The sequence below is a fragment of the Pituophis catenifer genome, unplaced genomic scaffold (assembly GCF_029215685.1).
Source record: "Pituophis catenifer annectens isolate HBS135680 unplaced genomic scaffold, rPitCat1.0.hap2 SCAF_17, whole genome shotgun sequence".
Classification (NCBI taxonomy): domain Eukaryota; kingdom Metazoa; phylum Chordata; class Lepidosauria; order Squamata; family Colubridae; genus Pituophis; species Pituophis catenifer.
Genome location: NW_027256897.1, coordinates 4,902,958 through 4,920,530, shown reverse-complemented (window position 1 = coordinate 4,920,530; position 17,573 = coordinate 4,902,958). Strand labels below are relative to the sequence as shown.

Sequence of the window (17,573 nt, the reverse complement as noted above, 5' to 3'; positions counted from 1 at the left end):
ATCCTTCCGAGGTCGGTCAAATGAGGACCCAGATTGTTGGGGGCAAGAGGCTGATTCTGTAAACTGCTTAGAGAGGGCTGCAAAGCACTCTATAAATCTAAGGGCTATTGCTATTTCTCTCTATGTCTGTCTGTCTATTATCTATATCTATATCTATATCTATATCTATCTATCTATCTACTACCTACCTACCTACCTACCTAAACGGTATATAAGTCTTAAGTGCTATTGCTATTTCTCTCTATGTCTGTCTCTCTCTTCTCTCTCTCTCTCTCTCTCTCTCTCTCTCTCTCTCTCTCTCTCTCTCTCTCTCTCTCTCTCTCTCTCTCCCCTCCCCATCTATATCTATCTAAGAGCCATGGTGGCACAGTGATTAAAATGCAGTATTGCAAGCTAACTCTGCCCACTGCCAGCAGTTCGATCCTGACCAGCTCAAGGTTGACTCAGCCTTCCGTCCTTCCGAGGTGGGTAAAATGAGGACCCAGATTGTTGGGGGCAAGAGGCTGACTCTGTAAACTGCTTAAAGAGCGTTATATAAATCTAAGTGCTATTGCTATCAACCTGGGCTAAAATCAACATTCTCCACAGGGCCAAATTATAGTTCGGTCGTTATTGTTGAATAACTGCAATTTTTTTTTTTGAACATCTAGACAAAGTTGAGCCTCCCAAAGGAGGATTTAATGTTCAGAAGAAAGGCAATTCTTCGTCTTCACTTTTTTTTTTTTTTTTTTTTTTTGCGTGGTTTTGTTTGCAGGATGCAGACGGTGGAAGTGAACGTAAAAACGGTTTGCAAGGACGGGCGTTCGGAGCAGAAAGCGGAGATGCCCTTGACTTTGTGGCTGAAGAGCCACCAAAACATGCTGTGGAAAATGGGCCACGGGTTTTCATTCTTGCAACTCTTGGTAAGAACGGATGCTGGGGAAGAAATCTCTCTTTTTTTTTTTTGATGCAACTCAGCGCTTCTTGGAAAATTTATGGGCGAAAAGAAGCACTACGAATTTCCTAATGGGACAGATTTTCAAAATTAGCCAAAATAAACTTTAACGGGCTGCCGAGTGAAACGCCAAACTATAAAGACCCTCTACAAATTCTTATTTGTTGATGAGATACAACCAGGGGTTGAAATCCAGCAGGTTCTGACAGGTTCTGGAGAACCGGTAGCGGAAATTTTGAGTAGTTTGGAGAACTGGCAAATACCACCTCTGGCTGGCCCCAGGAGTGGGGAGGGAATGGGGACTTTGCAATATCTTTCCCCTGGAATGGGGAGGGAATGGGGATTTTGCAGTATCCTTCCCCTGGAGTGGGATGGGGATTTTGCAATATCCTTCCCCCAAGAGTGGGGAGGGAATGAGGATTTTGCAGTATCCTTCCCCCAGGAGTGGGGAGGGAATGAGGATTGTGCAGTATTCTTCCCCTGGAGTGGGGAGGGAATGAGGATTGTGCAGTATCCTTCCCCCAGGAGTGGGGAGGGAATGAGGATTGTGCAGTATCCTTCCCCCAGGAGTGGAGAGGGAATGGAGATTGTGCAGTATCCTTCCCCTGGAGTGGGGTGGGAATGGAGATTGTGCAGTATTCTTCCCCTGGAGTGGGGAGGGAATGAGGATTGTGCAGTATCCTTCCCCCAGGAGTGGGGAGGGAATGGAGATTGTGCAGTATCCTTTCCCTGGAGTGGGGTGGGAATGGGGATTTTGCAATATCCTTCCCCTGGAGTGGGGAGGGAATGGGGATTTTGCAATATCCTTCCCCTGGAGTGTGGTGGGAATGGGGATTTTGCAATATCCTTGAGTGGGGAGGGAATGGAGATTGTGCAATATCCTTCCCCTGGAGTGGGGTGAGAATGGGGATTTTGCAGTATCCTTCCCCCAGGAGTGGTGAGGGAATGGAGATTTTGCAACATCCTTCCCCTGCCATGCCCACGGCCACCAAGCCATGCCCACAGAACCGGTAGTAAAAAAAAAAATTGAATTCCACCACTGGATACAACCCTTAGAAAGGAACGTGCCTCTCTAAAAGCGACCTACAAAAAGGAGTGATCACATTTGAAAGGAAGAGCTCCGACCGGGGTATGTTACAGGGGTCAAAGTGGGATCCCTGGGAAACATAGACCCCCAAACAGGTTGTGGAATCGTCCCCCTTTTTGTCTTCAGTTTTATAGAAGGAAAAATTTCCTTGAAAAGAGGAGGGGGTGTTACGTCAGCAATCCCACAGGGATGGAGAATGGCTTAAAAATAAACTTTCGCTATTTATTTTTTTTTAAAGGCAGTAATTCTTAATAATTTCTAAGGCTAATTCTAATTGCAGAAAGGTGTTTTTAGCCTTGTTTTTCTTCTCCTCCTCCTTTTTTTCCTTCTGTCTTTCTTTTTCCTTCCTTCCTTTTCCTCTTCCTTCTTCTCTTCCTCCTCTCCTCCTTTTCTTTCTTTTTCTCCTCCTTCTCTTCCTCCTCCTTTGCCCTCTTCGCCTTCTTCTCTTCCTTCTTCTCCATCTCCTCCACATCCTCCTCCTCCTGTCTTCTTCGCCATCTTCTCTTCCTTCTCTCCTTCTTTTTCTCTTCCTCTTCTTCCTCCCCTCCCCCTATTTCTTTTTTCCTCCTTCTCTTCCTCTTCCTCCTTTGCCCTCTTCACCTTCTCTTCCTTCTTCTTCTCCATCTCCTCCACATCCTCTTCCTCCTGTCTTCTTCTTCTCCATCTTCTCTTCCTTCTCTTTCTCTTCCTCTTCCTTCCTCCTTTTTCTCCTCCTTCTCTTCCTCCTCCTTTGCCCTCTTCATCTTCTTCTCTTCCTTCTACTTCTTCTCCATCTCCTCCACATCCTCCTCCTCGTCTTCTTCTTCTCCATCTTCTCTTCCTTCTCTCCTTCTTCTCTTCCTCCTCCTCCTCTGCTTTTTTCTACTTTTTCTTGTCCTCTTCCTCCTTCCTCCTCCATCTTATTTTTCTCTTCCTCCTCCATCTCCTCCTTCTTCCTCCTTTGCCCTCTTCTCTTCTTCCTTCTCTCTTCTTCTTCTCCATCTCCTCCACTTCTCCTCTTCTACCTTCTAATTCCTTCTCCATGTCTTCCTCCTCCTTCTGTCATCTTCTACATCTTCTCCCTTTCTCTATGTCTTCCTCCTCCTTCTATGTCTCCTCCTTCTCTCTCCTTCTTCTTCTCCGCCTTCCCTTTCTCCTTCTTTCTCCTCCTCCTCTCTTTCTCTCTCTCTCCCTCCCTCCCTCCCTCAGGCATCTGGTAAATATTCATTTGCTACCTTGTCTGGGGTCCACAACGGTATGACCCTTCCAGACAACAAGGAGGAACTGATCCAAAAGGCCCACAACAATTCCTTCGTGGCTTCCTACACCGAAATCCCTTCGGCCAAAACCATCAGCCTGGAATACAAGAGAATTTGTGGTGAGTCAGTACAATATAATCCAGGTTTGGAGGCAGCCGGCTGGATCAGGCCAAGGAGAAGACAATATCTGCAGGATCTTGAGGGAGGTGTCACCCTTTGGTGGTTGTGACGCATATTTTGAGCGATAGGGAGCCGCAGCAGAGAGGTGAAAGAGCCACATGCGGCTCCAGAGCCACAGATTGCTGATCCCTGGTCCAGTCTCTTCTTAAAAACCTTAAAAAGTGATGGAGCTCCCACAACTTCTGAAAGCAAGCCGTTCCACCGTTTGATCGTCCTCACGGTCAGGAAATTCCTCCTCCATATATCGAGTATGGAGCTCAGAATACATAATATAGCATAACAGAGTTGGAAGGGATCTTGGAGGCCTTCTTGTCCAGCGCCTTTCTCAAGCAGGAGATCCTATATCATTTCAGACAGGTGGCTGCCCAGTCTCTTCTTAAAAGCCTCCTGTGATGAAGCACCCACAACGTCTGAAGGCACTTGAGCTTCACCTCTTGACAAGGAAGTTCTGGAGATCTTTTTGTGTGCCAGTAATAGATTCCACAGTCTGAAAAATAATTTGGAAATGCTGGCCAAGGCTTTCTAGAACCCCAGGCCCCTTGTTCAGCTTAGGATTCGCAGAGATACGGCGCTCCATTTGCGCTGGGCTTGAGGTCCCTGGAAAAGAAACAAGCCATGAATCTCAGTCTCAAGGTCCTTCTTCTCACGTGTCTTTGGGGTGTATGTGTCATGTTTTACAGGCTCAACTGTCGTCACAACTACCCCACCACCCCAGACAGCGGAAAACCTGACCGTCAAAATCCATCAGCTCATCAACCTTTGCAAGCCGTGGAAGTGTTTGGATAGTAGCATCGAAATTGCCATTCTCAAGATTACTCTGGCGGTAAGGAAGTCCATTTGGGATCCTGAGCAGTTCTGCCTCAGTTTCCCTGACTGTTCCCCCTTTTCCGGGAAGGTTCATCAACTTCCACCGATGTTGGGCTATCTGTTCTGATCCTAGGCATTCCCAAACCACGAAGCAGACTCCTTGTCCCGACAAAAATCCCTTTTTGTTAAGTTACTGTGAATTCCTCTCTTTCACATCCAGTGAAGTCTTTCAAGGGAGGATTTACAGTCACAGACCTTATCTGGCTTGGAGAGCTGCCAGGCCGATATCTTCAAAACTTGGCAAGGAGTCAAGAACCAATTCAGCGAACTTATTGTCTCCTGCAAACTCCACTCCCCTTTCGCTCCTCTTTTATTCCCTCTGGGAGGGCCCATTCATCGTCCACCTGTGGCTTTACTCCTGAGTCGACCCTTGTTCCTTAGCTGTTCCCTTCGTCTGGCAACTCTGCACATTGGGAACAGGCTCCAGCCGTTCGTCTGCCTCACTGATGTCCGACTCCGAAGGCAGCTGATAACTGGCATACGGCCCTGGCCCCCTCTCTGCCTCCGACGCAGAGCCCTCCCCAGGCTCCAGGACTGGCCCATGTTCCTCCCCAACCTCCTCACTGTCCGAATTTGCTGCCAGCTCCACTGGCGGACCACACTACGTATTCCAGAAGCCCTAGGCAGACTCCCATGGATCAAAAATATAGGGGTTGTATCAATACACCCCAACTGAGTCAGAGGTTGTGTAGGTTAGCACAACCGGGGAATCCAACCCACTGCTTCTTTTCTCAGCAACCCTGCTGATGAGTTCTGTCGAATCCAGAAACTTGCTCGTTCCCTCCTTGGGTTGTCCCTGTTGAAACATCTCCCAGCTAACCATGATTTGTCCTTTTCCTTGCAACTCTAGGCCTTACATACGGAGGTCGATGCCATCACCTTGAAAGATCCCAGCTGCAGGGCCCGAGAGAACACAACTCACTTTGTGCTTAATAGCATCTTGGACAAATGTTCCACCCAACTTGAAGGGGGTGTCCATGTGAAAAACCAGGTATGGTAATTTTTTAACAAGTTGCCCCAAAAATTCTGACCTGCAGGCCCCCCAAATCCTGACCCAGAGGCCCCCAAATCTTGATCTGGAGTCTCCCAGAGCCCCCCCAAATCTTGGTCTGGAGCCCCTCAAATCCTGGCCTGAAGCCTCCCAAAATCCTGGCCTGAAGCCCCCCAAAGCCCCCCAAATCCTGGACCAGAGCCCCCAAATCCTGACTCAAATCCCCCCAAATCCTGGCATGGAGCCTCCTAAATCCTGGCCCAAAGCCCCTCAAAATCCTGGTCTGGAGTCTCCCAAATCCTGGCCTGAAGCCCCCCAAGTCCTGGCCTGGCGCCCCCAAATCCTGGCATGGATCCCCTCAAATCCTGATCCAGAGCCCCCAAATCCTGACATGGAGCCCCTCAAATCCTGATCCAGAGCCCCCAAATCCTGCATGGATCCCCTCAAATCCTGATCCAGAGCCCCCAAATCCTGGCATGGAGCCCCTCAAATCCTGATCCAGAGCCCCCAAATCCTGGCATGGAGCCCCTCAAATCCTGATCCAGAGCCCCCAAATCCTGGCATGGAGCCCCTCAAATCCTGGCCCAAAGCCCCCCAAGTCCTGGCATGGAGCCCCCAAATATAGCAGCGTGTTTTATGCAACTCTTTTCTCTTAAAGCAAAAATATTCAAAGGCATTTATATCAGACCCCCCAAATACGTATTTCTTTCTCTCTTTTAATTGTTCCAGCTCATAATAATGCTGCCTGTGTTTCCGGGAAAAGTGACGGTAAGAAGAAATTTCTAAAAACAGTTATTCGGTTGTAATATCTTTCCTGAGGCTGTGCCGTTGAATTCTTTTTGATATGGCTTAATACCCGACAAACACACACTGCAGCTTTTCAAGGAATTACTCCACTGCTTTAAAAAAAAAAAAGAAGAGGAGGAGGTGATAAGGGTATTATTATTTCTTTTTAAAGAAAAGCCAAGATTCTGCTTTGTTTAGCATGCAAGAGGGGAAAAAATACGCCACAGTCTTAGGGGGATGCTTTAAAGCAGGGGTCAGCAACCTGCAGCTCTGGAGCCGCATGTGGCTCTTTCATCCCTCTGCTGCGGCTCCCTGTCCCCGATCAGCTCCACAATTGATAGGGCTTTCGGTTAGGACAGGTAGAGGAAAAAGGATGCCGCTCTAGGAGGAGACTCTATGGTGGGGGAGGTGGACTTCTGGTCCGCTCCAGAATTGAACGGGGGGCTCCCAGTAAGGAATTTTGTGGCTCTTTGAGTATTTAAGGTTGCCGATATTTGCTTTAAACACACAGAAAAATATATTTCTTTCTCAACCGCGCAACTGACTGACCCAAATCCCTAATTTCGTCCTCTTAACGTTCAATAATGTTTATCTGTATGGTCGGCAACTGGCGGCCCCGCCTCTTAATAGCCGACCTTGGCCCTGGGTTAGGAGGGACAATTAAGACGAGACTTGTGAGAAGAGGCGATTCCTGCTAGGAAAAATTATTAAGCCCTGTGACATGCAAAGGTTCAACATTTCCGCTTTGGAAAAAAAAATGGTTCCATGCAATTTTGTAATTTTTCTGCTTTGCAAAGCTACCCGTCGGCGTATTTGAGCCTCTTAAATTCTGCAGACACCGTTTGCAGATCTGGGGGAAATCCTTTTTCCTGGCTGCAAACGGATCTACTAAGGAGGGAGGGGGCAACGAATGAATCCAGTTGTTTTTTCGATCCTCGGCTGCAGGTGCCCTTTGAATGTGATCTCCCAGAGAAAGTCTCTCTCCAGCTTTACAACTCGGAAGATTTCGCCTCGCCGAGCAATCCGGTGATACAAGCTCACCAAGTCACCTATGTGGAGGTAATGCTGGTCTGGTGGATTTGGGGGTAAGAAGGTAGACTTCGAGTCCCAAGGGCAAAAGAAGGGGTGTTGAGAGCTGAGGTCAGGGAAGGCGGTTATTTTGATTCAGCTCCCCAAACACGACAAACCCTGTGACGTGAACTCAAAAGATTCCTTTATTAGGAGCGCCGGCAGCCCCGGCAAAAAATTTCTCTCACAGGCTAACAAATCCAACCGGCAGGGGAGATGAATAGTTTGTCTGCCACACCTATTCATTTCCGCCCCCTGCCTTTTATCCCCCGAGCTAGGGTGGGGCCTTGTTAGCAACTGTGGCTCTTCCTTCCCAAGGATCAGCCCATAGATTTCCACTGCTCTCCTCTCCTCTGCCTTCTACGTATCAGGCACTGGACCCAGCTGTTCCTCCTCCTCCTCCTCCTCATCAGCCACCTCCAGACCTGGCAGCTGTTGACTCTCCATCTGAGGGCTGACGGACGGCCCAGGCTCCACCTCTCTCTGACAGCTCCATTCCCTCTTCCCCCACCTCGAAGCCTCGAAGGGTTGTTGTTAAGCTTGATGATGCTCCACGTCTTGGTCAAACTGAGTTTGGTGGGCAAATCTTGGTTTCCAGGTGTTGTGTGAATATGGGAAAGAGGTTAATTCAGGGATAAAGTGAGGGATGAGAACAGGGGAAGCAAACCCATCTTCGTTTCAGACCAGTGTCCTTGAAAATAATGTTGTGACTAAGATCTCCATCACCTTCCTCCTCAATGAGTGTTGTGGTGGCCTAGAGGTGGAGCTCTCGCCTCACAATCGGGAGGCGGTGAGTTCGATCCTAGGTAGAAGCTGATATTTCTCTCTCTGAGCACCATGAGAATTTATCTGCTGAACAAAACTCAACACTGGCAACAGGAAAGGCATCCGGCCAGTAAACATTCAGCTCCATTCAGTTGCCCCGACTCTACCCCGCAAGGGATTACGGGGTCGTTAAACAATGAACAACATCACCTTCCTCCTCATTAGGTCTCGCTCCGAACCGCCATGACACAGTTTTCTCTAGAAATGGGGGACTGTTTCTTAAAACCCCGAGACAACCCGCCTCAGCTGCTCTTCCACCAAGGGGTCTCGATGAGCTACTCGGTGGCGACCCTGAAATCCCCCAGCCCGAAGACCCAACGCTTCAGCTTCACCTACAAGCCAGAAGAAGAATTGTGGTCCATCGATTCGGCCACCCTGGTTTGTGTGGTCCATCTTAACACCTCGGTGAGTTGGCCTCTGAAGAACTGCCTTTATCTTGTTGTTGACGATGATGATGATGATGATTATCCATTCAGCCGTGTCCAACTCTTGGTACTTTTATGGGCCAGGTCTCACCAGGTCTACTGATCTTACCTTTACCTTTATTGCAGGCTAAAGTCTGCCCACTGCCATCAGTTCGATCCAAACTAGCTCAAGGTTTGACTCAGCCTTCCGTCCTTCCGAGGTCGGTCAAATGAGGACCCAGATTGTTGGGGGCAAGAGGCCGCTATTGTAAACTGTTTAGAGAGGGCTGTAAGGGACTGGGAAGCAGTATAGAAATCTAAGTGGTATTACTATTCATCAGTTTCGGAGGCTGGATGGTGAGGTTTTCACAGATTAACAAGAGTCGGAAGGGACCTTGTAGGTCATCTAGTCCAACCCCCCGCCCAGGCATGTGCCCTCAACTCTACCTGCTTCCTTAGAAGCAGCTGGCATCCTTTTCTCCAGTGAAATATAGGCACTTCTGGTTGCTTGGCGGCCGTTTGAGGCTACGACAGCCCTCAAAAACACAGAAGATCTGGATTCCAAATTCTGAGGTGATCCTGTTGTTGCATTTTGGCCACCTGGCAACCGGCCTTCATTCAAGGCCATTTGCATCGTCCTGCAAATGACGTGATCTCAATTTAATAACATTTCCTGCCTTAAACCAGGTTTTATTTCCACTTTCCAGCCGAAAACTGCCCACTGCAGAACCATGTCTGCTTAAGACTACCGCAAAAAAACGTCATAAAATTGGGTTATTTCCGCGAGTGCCTCGATTTACAAACGTCATGACGTACGATGCAAATTCTGGGCTCCGTTATGGTCGTATGGAATGGTGCGGTGGGGAGTGGTGCGGTAGCCCAGAGGTGGAGCTCTCGCCTCACAATCAGGAGGCTGCGAGTTCGATCCTAGGTAGAGGCAGGTATTTCTCTCTCTGGGCACAATGAGAATATATCTGCTGAACAAAACTCCGCACTGGCGACAAGAAAGGCATCCGGCCAGTAAACACTCTGCTGGCTCCGTTCAGTTGCCCAGGCTCCACCCCGCAAGGGATTATGGGGTCGTTAAAGAAGGATGTTTATGGTCGTATGTTGAGGACTATCTGAGTTCCTTTGTATGACAGGAATTAACTCTGTTTTCTGTACTTGGTCTGTGTCGGAAGATATTCGGCACTTGTCGTTTATGATATCCCTAATAACTACGGGAAAAAGATGTTTGCCGTTGCCAAATAAAGCAGTTTTTTAAAAAAAAGAAAAGGAGGAAGGATTCTCTTTCTTTTAAATTGAACTTATTTTTCCCTTCCTTTTTTAGAACGGAAAATTCCGAAGCCACGAAGGCTCTTTAGAAGTCATGCTGAAAAACTACAACCCTGGATCCCACAGTAAGTCGACACCTCTTTCCTACACAAAGTCGATCCATTATTTGATTTTTTTCGCAGGAAAGTTGGTTCATGCATTTATACGTCCGTTTGGGGAAAGGCACCCTCTCATCCTCAAAATCAGCTGAGGACAGAAAATGGAAAGTTCTTTTAAACACCCGCTGGGGAAAAAAAAAACACTTTTCGACTCCTAAAATTTATGCACTCTCAAAGACAAGGAAGTGACCCGAAAGAGACACCTTTCCATGATGGCGTTTGTGTGTTTTGGATTCCAGAATCTGTTGAGAACTGTTCTTTCCTCTTTCTGTTTAGTTCAGCCGTCCCCAAAATTCTTTTAATATTTCTCCGTTTGTTTGTGGTGGCCTCCGCTATGTTTGGCAGAGGCCATCCTCCCGTGTCTTGCCTCCTTTCTAACTTACCGAAGGTGAAAAACCCGACGACCACTAGGTGGCGGGAGAGAGTGAGTTTTCAGTGACTCCTGCTGCCATCTAGTGAGCATTTATAACAGAATAACAGAGGGACCTTGGAGATCTTCTAGTCCAACTCCCTGCTCGAGCAGAAAGACCGTATACCATTTTAGACTAGTGGCTGTCCGGTATCTTCTTAAAAGCTTCCAGCGAAGGAGCACCCACAAATTCTGGTGGCAAGCTGTTCCACTGATTTAATTGTTCTCAACTTTCAGGAAATTTCTGCTTAGTTCTAGGTTGCTTCTCTCCTTGTTTAGTTTCCATCCATTGCTTCTTGCCCTGCCTTTTGGAGAATAGGTTGAAACCCCACCTCTTTGTGGAAGCAGCTCAAATACTGAAATACAGCTATCATGTTACCCTTAGTCCTTCTTTTCACAAAACTTAAATTATCCATTTGTCTGAAGTGGTGTAGGGTTTCCTAGTCCTTCTTTTCATTAGACTAGAATAGAGTAACAGAGTTGGAAGGGACCTTGGAGGTCTTCTAGTCCAACCCCCTGCTTAGGCAGGAAACCCTACACCAGACAAATGGATAATTTAAATTTTGTGAAAAGAACGACTAAGGATAACATGATAGCAGTATTCCAGTATTTGGGGGGGGGCTTCCACAAAGAAAAGGGGGGGATTTCAACTTATTCTCCAAAGCACCTGAGGGCAGGACAAGAAGCAATGGATGGAAACTAAACAAGGAGAGAAGCAACTTAGAACTAAGGAGGAATTTCCAGAAAACGAGAACAATTAAATCAGTGGAACAACTTGCCTCCAGAAGTTGTGGGTGCTTCATCACTGGAGGCTTTTAAGAAGATACTGGATAGCAACTTGTCTGAAATAGTGTAGGATCTCCTCCTTGAGCAGAAGGCTGGACTAGAAGACCTCCAAGGTCCCTTCCAACTCTGTTATTCTGTTATGTTATCCTTAGTCCTTCTTTTCACAAAATTTGCACGATGGCGTCCCGTTTCTGAAACTCCAACTCAAAAGCGGTTAAGCCTTTCTCCATCTTTCTCCTTCGCCTGGCTCAAGGCCATTGCAATAGCCGTGTCCTAGTCACCTCACCGGTGGCGACAACTTGTGATGCCTACACTTCCATCGCCACAGGGTGGGCCCCCTCTGTGGCTCAGCCGGAAGGCGTGCCCCATGACCTTAGCACGGAGCTACGGTTAGAGAAAGCGCGCACGGACAACGGAAGGGGATTTCGGCTAGAACTGAAGCCAAGCGGCCTCGCCCAAAGCCAGAAGTGGGATAATGGTGGGTGAGGTGCCATTTTTGATGTAGAACAGGCGACGGGACCCGAAGGACCTTATCTCCTCCATTATCCCAGCTGATGTGGCTTTTGACTTCACGGAGCACGGTTGGCGTCCGGATGTCTGTGCGAGAGAAGGAGATAAATTATAGGAGTTGAGGAAGCAGGAAGAACCGCATCTTTCCAGACGGATGTTCAAGAGATAAAGAGAATTCAGCTGGCGCAAAAAAACAGGTCCGATCGTTGGCACGTGGCCTCCAAGTCCAGACGTTCTCCTGGAAGCTACCATGGGGGTGAAAGTAAGGGAAGAGGACAAAAGTTTTTGGGATTGAGAGATATTTCCAAAACAGGAAAAGAAGACGTTCCTGAAAATCTCCTTAGCTTTCTTCTCTTAGCAGATGTCCATGTCTACCTGTGAGGAAGACCTTGAGAAGATCTCCCCTTTGCAGGATTTCGTATTTGAGGACAATTCAGGAGAGTTTTGGGTCTCGGGAGGCCAAGTTTCCCAAAAAGCCAGCAGAATCTGGAGAAGGAAGCGCATGAAACCAGGATAAAAAACAAACCCAGTTTCATTTTCAAATGCATTCCAGCTAATAAGACAATTGTCTTCCCTGTATCAAACAATTTCTTTAATCAGTCACATTATACATACATACATACATACATACATACATACATATCAGTGGTGAAATCCAAATTTTTTTTACTACCAGCTCTGTGGGCGTGGCTTGGTAGGCGTGGCAGAAGGATATTGCAAAACCCCCATTCCCTCCCCACTTCAGGGGAAGGATATTGCAAAATCCCCATTCCCTCCCCACTCCAGAAGGATACTGCAAAATCCCCATTCCCTCCCCACTCCAGGGGAAGGATACTGCAAAATCTCCATTCCCTCCCCACTCCAGGGGAAGGTTACTGCAAAATCCCCATTCCGTCCCCACTCCAGGGAAAGGTTACTGCAAAATCCCCATTCTGTCCCCACTCTGACAAGGTTACTGCAAAATCCCCATTCCCTCCCCACTCCAGGGGAAGGATACTGCAAAATCCCCATTCCCTCCCTACTCCTGGGGGAAGGATATTGCAAATCTCCATTCCCACCCCACTCTGGGGCAAGCCAGAGGTGGTATTTGCTGGTTCTCCAAACAACTCAAAATTTCCACTACCGGTTCTCCGAACTGCTCAGAATTTCCGTTACCGGTTCGTCGAATTGCTCAAAATTTCCGCTACCGGTTGTCCGAACTGCTCAGAATTTCCGTTACTGGTTCTTCGAAGTGCTCAGAATTTCCGCTACCGGTTCTCCGAACTGCTCAGAATTTCCGTTACTGGTTCTTCGAACTGTTCAAAATGTCCGCTACCGGTTCTCCAGAACCTGTCAGAACCTGCTGGATTTCACCTCTGATATATATATATATTATTATTCTTTCTTTCTTGTGTTGCGGTGGCCGTTTTCCCTGCAGACCTGCGTAGACGCACAAGATTTCCCACTGGAGATGTGGAGATGTCTAATTACAGGTGGAGATGAAACAGCCTACCGGGGGGGGGGGGAATTTAAAAAAATATCCACATGGTGCTTCAAAAAACAACCTGCACCTGAACATCAGCAAGACCAAGGAGATGATGTTGGACTTCCGGAGGAAGAGAGAGGAACCTGCCCCACTTTACATCGAGGGGGGCTGTGTAGAGAGAGCTTCCTCCTTTAAATTCCTGGGAGTCCATCTCAGCGAAGACTTCACCTGGAAAAACAACACGATTCAGGTGGCCAGGAAGGCGCAACAGAGACTCCGTTTCCTTAGGGTCTTGTGTAAAAACAGGGTGGAACAACTGATGACCTCCTTTTACCAGTCCACAACAGAAAGCTTCCTCACTTATTGCATCTCGGTGTGGCATGCCGGTTTGACAGCCAGGGATAGAAAAACACTACAGAGGGTGGTGAGCACAGCAGAAAAAATCATGATCTGTCCACCGATACCACTAGATGAGATCGCTAGGGCTCGCTGCCTTAGACGAGTGAGGAAAATCCTCAGGGACGATTCTCACCCTGGTCACCACTTCTTCATCCTCCTACCATCGGGAAGGAGATATAGAAGCATAGCCAGCCGCAGAAACAGGCTGAAGAAAGTTTTCAATCCGTGGGCTGTCCAGACTCCTGAATGCAAAATAACATCGTAACTACCCTGTTTCCCCCAAAATAAGACCTCCCCTGATAATAAGCCCAATCAGAGAGAGATAACAGATAAATAGATATAGATAAGTGATAGATTAGATAGATCCCGTTTCCCCCAAAATAAGACCTCCCCTGATAATAAGCCCAATCGGGCTTTTGAGCGCATGGCAATAAGGCCAAGCGCTTATTTCAGGATTCAAAATAATATAAGACAGGGTCTTATTTCTGGGGAAACACAGTAGATAGATAGATAGATAGATAGATAGATAGATAGATAGATAGATAGATAGATAGATAACGGATAGATAGAATAAATAGATGATATAGATAACTGATAGCTGGTAGCTGAGAGAGAGAGAGAGAGAGAGAGAGAGAGAGAGATAGCAGAGATATAGCAGATAGATAGAAAGATAGAGATAGATAACTGATAGATAGATTAGATAGATACAATACCCTGTTTCCCCCAAAATAAGACATCCCTGATAATAAGCCCAATCGGGCTTTTGAGCACATGGCAATAAGGCCAAGCACTTATTTCAGGGTTCAAAAAAATATAAGAAAGGGTCTTATTTTCAGGGAAACACAGCAGATAGATAGATAGATAGATAGATAGATAGATAGATAGATAGATAGATAACTGATAGATAGCTGATAGATAGAATAAAGATAGATATAGATAACTGATAGCTGGTAGCAGATAGATAGATAGATAGATAGATAGATAGATAGATAGATAGATAGATAGATAGATAGATAGATAGATAGATAGATAGATAGATAGCAGAGAGAGAGAGAGAGAGAGATAGCAGATAGATAGCAGATAGATATATATATAGAGAGAGATAGCAGATAGGTAACTGATAGATTAGATAGATACGATACCCTGTTTCCCCCAAAATAAGACATCCCTGATAATAAGCCCAATCGGGTTTTTGAGCGCATGGCAATAAGGCCAAGCACTTATTTCAGGGTTCAAAAAAAATATAAGACAGGGTCTTATTTTCGGGGAAACACGGTACGTAGTACAATGGACTTGCAGGGCCGGTGCGACGTGTAACATGTTCACACAAGTGCAATAGGACTGGATGTTTTGTTAATGTGATTTATTGGGTTAGGGATTTTCTGTCTTCACTGTGAGTTGTGTTGTGTTGTGGGGGGGGGTGCACTGAGGGAGCTCCACCAATCTCATTGCACGTATGTTGTGCACCGACAATAACGATATTTGAAATTTGTAGGATGAAGGGAGAGATTTCCCAAAATAAATCGAAGCCACTTCAAGAGGGATGAGCCCTATTCCCGCTGACTATAAAGATTTTGCAGTTGTAGGGACACGAGGATGGGGGAGGCAGGCATGGAAGGGGGCCTCCTCACAATTCCTTCCTGCCAATTGAGTAGCATTTCCAATATGGATGTTTTCCATCCTTCTGTCGTCCTCCTTCCTGTCTCGCTCCTGTGTGGCTCCCGACGGACGGCAAAACAATAAAACAAGGAAAAACTCTTGACACGAACTCGGCCCCAGAGGGCCTCGGCCGAGCACATTGCGCACGTCGGATGAGTCGCATGTTCGGTGTCCTTGTTTTGGCACAGGAAAGTCTCGAGAGAAACGTGGCTGGTCTTAAGAAAGGTGTCTCTTGGGGGAAACAACAGGCTTAGATAGTGAGAGCTGGACAGGTAGTCCTCGACTTACGACACAACCGGGGCAGGAAGCAAGCAATTTTTGAAAACATCTCCAACATCTGTTGGAAATGTAATCAGATACCGGATCCGTATTATCACATGTGGTGGAAGTGCCCAAAAGCAAAAAAATATTGGACCAAAATACATACGTGGTTAGAAAAAAAAAATCATAAAGCAACATACTGACTTTTTTGACCCAAATTATTCCTGTTGGGTATTTTACCAGAACTGTATAATAAAAGGAATACACATCTAATTTTACATGTGTTAACAGCAATGTACAACAGTGGAAAAATGAAGAGATCCCTTCAGATGGAAGTGTTATAAAAAAAAAATTAGAATGCGCAGAGATGGATAGATTAACATTAAAAATAAAAGAGAAGGAAGAAACAGAATATTTCTTAACATGGGATTTGTTTTGCCAATGGCTAACAAACAGAAACAGAGGTTAGAAATGAAAAAGATTAAGAGAATGATTAATCACATAACAAAAGCTTTCTAGTATGGATCACCTAATATTATTGACATTATTTTATCCGTAAAATAATGTCAATAATATTAGGTGACCGTTATTAACGATATGCATATTGTGACTACTACGTTTGTTGTCTTTTTGTCACTCAAAACGAATTGTACTCGGACAACACGCTGTTCGTATAAATATTGAGGTTTTTTTTATGTTTATGAAAGAAAATTATATTGAAATAAACATCGATTTAAAAATAAAAATAAAGCCAATCTCATCTAATGTTTTAATTCCTTCTCTGTAGATGAAGGCTTGAGGATTAGCACCGTGCTGGGAATCGCCTTCGGAGCTTTTCTGATCGGAGTCCTACTCACCGGGGCGTTGTGGTACATCTATTCTCACACTCGTAAGTTGTGGTTGCTTCCAAGGAACGCTTGTTTGTGTGATGGAGATGGGGTGGGGGAATGGCACACATCCACCGACGTGAATCCCCTATAGAGGTGAATGTTGTGGTCAGAGCTCAACAATCTAAGGGGGAGGGTGTTTGCGGGCACCAAAAACTGATTTCTGCTTTGTGGTTGCTAGTCCTCATGATTCTAAAGGAACATAGTTATAACGGGAACATCGCAAGCTCTTCAGCCATCGGTTTAACTCAAGATGACCAAATGGAGCAGGAGGTTAGAGTAACAATCTTTTGCAGAGTTATCCGGAGATGCATTTTCCATTCGGGACCCCCTTATCTTTATTCGCCCGTCTTCCCCTCCAATTCCCAACAGGAGACATCCGGTCCCGTTTGGCAGCCCGACCTGCATATTTTCCTTAATAATCTCTGGAAAAGTGGAGGAGCTGCAATCGCTGAATCTTTATCTGCTTTTCGTGATGGTCTGGCAAAGTTTACTCCTGGCTGGAGAAGGCGGTGGGAAAGCATTCGGTCAACCCCGTTGGGATTTCGCAAAGCCAAACAGGCTGCCATGTGTCTTCTGTCTCCTTGTCAGCTCCCAGTTGGGTCCAGCATGGGAAATTTTCCCCCGTAGAAGACCGTATCTGTAGCTCGGAGTTGAACTGTGGGATCCCCAATTGAGTTGTTGGCTTGCAGATGTCTCATTACCCAATCAGAGAACATTATCAGAAGAAGAGAGTTGGAAGGGACCTTGGAGATCTTCCAGTCCAACCCTCTGCTCGAGCAGAAGATCCTGTACCATTGCAGACAAATGGTTGTCCAATCTCTTCTTAAAATCCTCCAGAGATGGAGCATTCACAACTTCTGGAGGCAAGCCATTCTACTGATTAATTGTTCTCCCTGTCAGGAAATTCCTCCTTCATTTTAGGTTGCTTCTCTCCTTGATTAGTTTCCATCCGTTGCTTCTTGTCCTGCCTTCTGGTGCTTTGGAGAATAGCTTGACCCCCCGCCCCTCTTTTTTGTGGTAGCCCCTTAAATATTGGAAGACTTGAAAGGTTTCCCACTCACTACCATGTCGCCCCCCCCCCAGTCCTTCTCTTTACCCGGTTCTCTTGATGCTATCTAGATGGGTCATGACACATCCGCTAACCAACAACTCAACTGAGAGAGCACCAAGGATTCTAGAATTCTCCCCCACCTGGTACCTTCTCCTAACAGCACGTCCCTTTTTTATTTTTATTTTTTGAAAAGAGTTTTTTATTTTTATTTTTCATCAACATGTTTAAATGTACAGTCTTTTATCCATCCTTATACATTGTTCGTTCATCTTCTTCTTTAACTTCCATTAATCAATTAATTTATTATTTGTTCAAGTCTGCTCTTTTACC

At 46.3% G+C, this 17,573-nt stretch overlaps 1 protein-coding gene across 1 annotated transcript in view; it reads left to right on the top strand.

The window, feature by feature from the left end:
* Positions 1-17,573, top strand: part of ENG (endoglin) — a 43,307-nt gene that overhangs the window by 22,604 nt on the left and 3,130 nt on the right. Inside the window, 9 exon segments of the mRNA XM_070955549.1 lie at positions 755-902; positions 3,210-3,378; positions 4,120-4,262; positions 5,157-5,297; positions 6,027-6,065; positions 7,029-7,142; positions 8,142-8,381; positions 9,711-9,780; positions 16,090-16,191. Of these exon segments, the coding sequence (XP_070811650.1) occupies positions 755-902; positions 3,210-3,378; positions 4,120-4,262; positions 5,157-5,297; positions 6,027-6,065; positions 7,029-7,142; positions 8,142-8,381; positions 9,711-9,780; positions 16,090-16,191 (1,166 nt within the window).